This window comes from Chelonus insularis, unplaced genomic scaffold, assembly GCF_013357705.1.
Source record: "Chelonus insularis isolate UGA/USDA-ARS -01 unplaced genomic scaffold, ASM1335770v1 contig_17_pilon, whole genome shotgun sequence".
Taxonomy (NCBI): Eukaryota; Metazoa; Arthropoda; class Insecta; order Hymenoptera; family Braconidae; genus Chelonus; species Chelonus insularis.
The window spans coordinates 1,148,975-1,154,660 of record NW_023276415.1 but is presented as its reverse complement, the minus strand read 5'-3'; the positions used below and the strand labels follow the sequence as shown (position 1 = coordinate 1,154,660).

At 30.4% G+C, this 5,686-nt stretch overlaps 1 protein-coding gene across 1 annotated transcript; it reads right to left on the bottom strand.

The window, feature by feature from the left end:
* Positions 1 to 330: 330 nt before the first annotated feature.
* On the bottom strand, positions 331 to 846 carry LOC118064300 (uncharacterized). Its single transcript, XM_035078803.1, has one exon. It carries the CDS (start codon positions 844 to 846, stop codon positions 331 to 333), a length of 516 nt encoding a protein of 171 aa, XP_034934694.1.
* Positions 847 to 5,686: the final 4,840 nt, after the last annotated feature.

Here is a 5,686-nt window from a genome sequence, read left to right as displayed (position 1 = left end):
CAAGTTAAAATTTTCAACAGCTACATGAATTAATGACTTTTTGTTGATACAATGAACATTGACTTTATGTTTTAATAATGTTTCCATTATTCGAAAACTTGAGTTGTGATAGCTTCTGATTGCAGTAATATAAAGAGTATTCAACTTTTCTGAATCAGTAGGATGAATATTATGAATTAGCATTATTATGTATTAGATACTTGACTGCTTCAGGATTGCCAGAATCGCAAGCTGAAAGAAATGGAGTTCGACCTGCTGCATCTATAGCATCAATTTTCGCATTATTTTATCGCAACAATTCTATTTTTTTAGTCACGTCTGTACATGAGACTAAACGAAAATTGAATTTATTGTCATGGGGCTCACGAATAATGTAAAAAGATGTTTTCCTTGTTTATTTGTAGCTTTTGGATTACCGCCTTCTCGGAGCAAAGTTTCTATAAAATCGATTCTAATATTTGCTATGGCCATATGAAGTAGAATATTACCATCTGAATTAATGTAATGAACATCGCCATGATTACGTAATAATAATCGAGCTATATCGTGATGATCATTTTCCATTTCATCGAAAAAAAGTGAACTGTTTGGAATGTGAACATAGATGGCTGCTCCTCGGTTGAAAAGCATTTCAGCTTTTTTATATCTAGATTTATCAGAACTAGAAGAAACACAGTGATGTGGAAGAGTTTTTCCCTCGGAATTAACGTCAAGCACTTTAACACCGTGTTCCAGAAATATACTGACAATTTCTTGTTTATTTTTTCGTACAGCAAGAACAGTAATCTTTAAGAACTTCGGATCATCTGCTATTTGTATTCCATATGTCAATGAAATTTTCACCATCATTGGATCATCATTATAAACTGCGATATGTAAGCATGTTTATCCTAATAAATTATCAGAAATGTTTATGAAAACAAGCCGTTTGCAAAAGATCAAGTCCCGATTCTGGATCTATCAAATAAACATTAATTCCTCGTTCTAAAATCTGCAAAACAATTGACTAATGATCGTGTTTTACAGCTGAAGAAATATATTTGCTGTCGAGTTCAGTATTTGGATCCATGGTGAAATTCCATCTTAACAATAACTCAATACAATCTTTATAAGTTTCATAGCCACACCCTTTCACTAAATCACTCGGTATAAATCTTTCAGATGGTTCTAAAGTTGGACAGTGACGTATTAACTGCTCAATTATTTTTGTCAGTTCTTTAAAAATAGCGACTTAATGAGGTTTTTTTAAATTGACTAATGAGTTATACTTCAATATATAATCAATTATAATCTCAACTATTCCGTCACTTCGATTTTCAATGGCTTTGATCAGTAATCCACATAAACCTTCTCTCTCAAGGGCCCCTTTTTCTATTATTAACAAAGCAGCTTCCGTTTTTCTGAGTAGGATTGCAATGTCGAGTGGCGTTTGACCACTATGATTTTTAGCATGAATTTTTGTTCCTCTATCAAGTAGCATGGTTATAATATCTAAGTCGTCAACATTTTGTGATATCAAGTTCATAGCTGTCTGTCTATCTCTTCGTCTGATTGCCTCACGAAGCCGAATGTAATTACTGTCCAGTGTTAATAATATGTAGCATTCTTTCGATAAATTTTGCACTGCTTCGCACGATTTTCAAATTTGCGATTCGCATATTTTGCAAAAAAGAAACCTCGCATTACTAAATACTAGTCAATCACCTTTGAAGTTACTTCATGTTTATGAGATTCACAGCCAACATGTGGTAAATTTTGTTTTCTTGCTTCTTTTAGTATGTTGTGAAGAGTGTCTATTTGAACTTTCGATGTTCCAACTATCTTAAGAACAGATTTTTCTGATGTTCTTGTTAGTTCAAATAATTTTATAGATGGATAAAAAAGGCCATCATAAAAATCTCTGAGCCGAATCGATTCATTACATTCATCGTTCCGTTGCTTGTAAAGTAATTTACAATCTTCGCACCTTAATAAAATTTGCATTTTTTTAGTAATGTAACCAGCAATGAATGCTTGAACTTCATCGCTTGTATTAGAAATACAGTTGACAAAAGCTGAGGGCCAGAAACGTTACAATCTTTCGGTGGACGAACTAAGGAGAAACACGATACGAGTCTGAATACTTGACCAAATAATTTTGGATCGGGGTTATCATTGGATCCACAAGAATTCCGCATAATAGAAAAAAATTTATGTAATGAATCAAATAAAGATATGTTATAATATTCTTATAATAATAATATGCACCTCGTAATTATAATTATAAATTTTATATTTATAATAATAATATTTTAATTTTACAACTACGAACATCATACAAATAATAATATGATCCAAACTTATATTTACCTTCAGGGGATCTTGACTGAGACGAAATGACATGAGATAATCGTACTCAAAATTATCATGCAAATAATCAACCAGTTGTATCGTCCCTTTGAGTGTTACTTTAAAACCAAGTATTGTCGAAAATGATATTGGTATTTTCACATCAACGGTGTTCATTTGATTTTCCCATTGCTGTAGGAAAACAAGGAAAAAAGTTCACTTCGATTCAGCACAAGTTATGCAGTTATTTTAACAAAGTAATTGTGAGTAGGTTTTGATAAAAAGCGGAGTCCAAGCAGTGAAATTAAAGAGATGTTAAAAAAATGATATTTTTTACTACCTAAAAAAAAAACCGGATAAATGTTAATGATAAAACAATGTTAAAATATCATTCTGTTGAGAATCAATTAATTCTCAGTTTGAATCTGCCAGCTGACAGGAACTTCGGGAGCCATCTTGCGACTAGGTCGATAACCAATCTACCAAATAATCAATATTCCAGTGTCCTTTTTGACTTATGAAATTCCTGTCGCCATTCTTTTACTGTTCCCGTTTACGTGTATACGCCATTCAAATTCTTTCCTAAAAAATCTTAAAGTTTTGAGTCAATCATAAGTGCTAGTGCTACTCTGAATCACCAGAAATATTCAAGCTTCATTCTACAATCAAAATCAACTAACATTTTAAGACATTTCATAGTAAATTGAAGAAATTAAATTAAATTCATTTTGCATTACGTGCACAATCATATTCTTCATCAACTTGAGAAGTGTGCTGAGCTCGTGTGGGAGGTCAATAATACCGAACACACCAAGTTGAGTATTTTTTAGACATTCAGTTCAAATTCAGTAATTAAAATTGACATTCAGTAATCTCTGAAGACAGTCATCCTTTTTATTCAGTGACAAAAAAGTTGTACAGTGTATATTGTGTACCTGTTTGTGCTGAAAATAAAGATTATATATTTTTTATAAAACCTGACTTCTTAATTGCTCCAAGCACAATCATTCCTATCCTTAAACGGTTAGGTTATATAACGTTGAGATTTTCTCAACAAATCCATTTATCTTATCAACATCATTTGTTTTTATTAATAATTTCACTTATTATTCTAATTTTTTTATTCACTTCGATTGATTATTACAATGAACAATAACTGTCATTTTATATTCCAATTCATTATTCCAGTGTTTAATCTCACACGTGTGTCACTAATTATAGTTAGACTGTCTACGCGAGAGCCTTAACTTCGATTTTCTCACTAAACTCGATTTGAAATCGCATTCAGTAAGGCCTTAATTGCAATTAAGCAACTGATGTTAAGGCTATTTACGCGCACTAACATCGATGTCAACATCAATGTTAAGGAGCCTAACTTCGACGTTAGACTGCGTGTAAACATAGCAACAGTCAACTAATAAAAATTAAATTCATAAGATAAACCAAAACTTAATATTTGCCAATAGGTGATTTAGTCAAGACATGTTTTGAATAAACATGTCTTGACTAAATCACTCTCCAGATATTTCCTGATGAATATTTATTCAATAGTCATACTCAAAAATTCAAGATAAAACAAACAGGAATAAACATTTTCTTTCAAACTATAATGATAAGCAAAACTTTTTTAATTAATATAGAATAGTCTTTGTCAGTGCAGAAATGGGGACAACAACGTAGTGTCCCTCCCTCTAATTCGTAAGTCTAGCTTAAGTCCTTTGTATGAAAAAAAAATGATAAAAGAGAGATTTGACTAAGGAATAATTTGTACAGTCAAACTCCCGCACTTCTGACTCTGCATTCAAATAGATCACATTGATTTTATTGAATAATATTCAATCATTTAAAAATCCAGTCTTTTTCTCTCAAAACCTCGACCAACGAACTCATACCGAGTCCAGAAGGTGACACTACTGTCATTTGCTTAACCTGGACGATACACCATACATTGTTTTTTGGTTAAAACATTTGATATGAGTAAATTGATTTATCGACTTTTTGCAACGAACATTTTACATGTTAATTACTTGTACAATAAACATTATTGTAATATCAATTTATTTTAAAATAAAACTTTTTTTTTCATTTGATAACAATTATCAATATTCATTCTTCAGGCACAAGCAGTGTCGTACCTGTTAGGATCAGTGCATAGCACCTGCTCAGATAAAAATCTAGAAGACAATATTAATTAAAATAAAACTTTCATCGAATTTAAATCTTATTACAAAATTAATATTTTAATATTAGGATCACCATTTAGTTCCTGTGCTGAAAATAACTTTTGAGGTAATATAATGAAACTTAGATAAACTCGATCCTGGAACCCTTGTAACGAAAGAAATTAAGATGCTTTTGTTATGTCTTAACGTACAATCAATTTATTGAATTAATTGCAATAAAAAGCACAAACATAGAATTCTCCGTTTTTGCCCTAGCTTTGCAGCCAATAGACGGAGAAGGAGTACAGAGATCTTTGATTGTAAAAATTGATTAAACCAGTGATTAAATTTTGAAGTGACTTTTTGAAGTCGTACATTAAAAAGCAGTTTTAATAAAACAAAATAAACATTTTTGAATAAAATTATAATACCTTGAATTAATAGCAAGTAAATCCACATAATGTACAATTAGAGATGATGAACCCAATAGTCAATTAATTCGCAATTCAACGCTAAGTAAATAATTAGCAGGTTGAGAGAAATTTTTTTTCAATTTAAAGAATATCACAAAATAATCAAACACAAGAAATATTTTAATAATGAGAAAATAATTACTAAAACAATTTAATGTGGAGAAATAATTGTTAATTACTTCTCAAAATTAATAAAAACAGACGGACGTCACACTGTTTATGAACTACCTATTTGGGTAACTGCGGCTATTTATTGTTATTTCATCCTTCACAAGAACGATAACTCATTCACTTCACAGACATGAATACTCTTAATCTGTTAGCCTCTGTATAGATATGTCATGTCTATTCAGATCGTTTTAGATCTGAAATGTTAATCCGATTATATGTGTAAAAATAATTGTAAGGATAATCACAAAATTCAAGTATTTTAATAAAAAAAAAATTTATCATTCTTTTTCCTGTAAGATATACATTATAAAACCGTATCGTTTAAAAATAAATCAAAAGAATACATTTTTAAATAAGAAATTCTTATGTTGTAATTTTTCATATGTCGCAAGCATCAACAAGAAAAAAAAATTTACAAATTATAAAATTTGAATTTCGGAAAATTTCAATTATGAGATATCGTTTAAACAAAACTATCATGCTCACCAAGAGAATGGAAAGCTTGATTTTTATTCAAAATTCAGATAGTACGACTAGCACATCTCAGAAACT

What these genes read in the sequence shown, in the direction of transcription:
- LOC118064300 (XM_035078803.1), bottom strand. Translation starts at nt 846, where the DNA reads ATGGTGAAAATTTCATTGACATATGGAATACAAATAGCAGATGATCCG.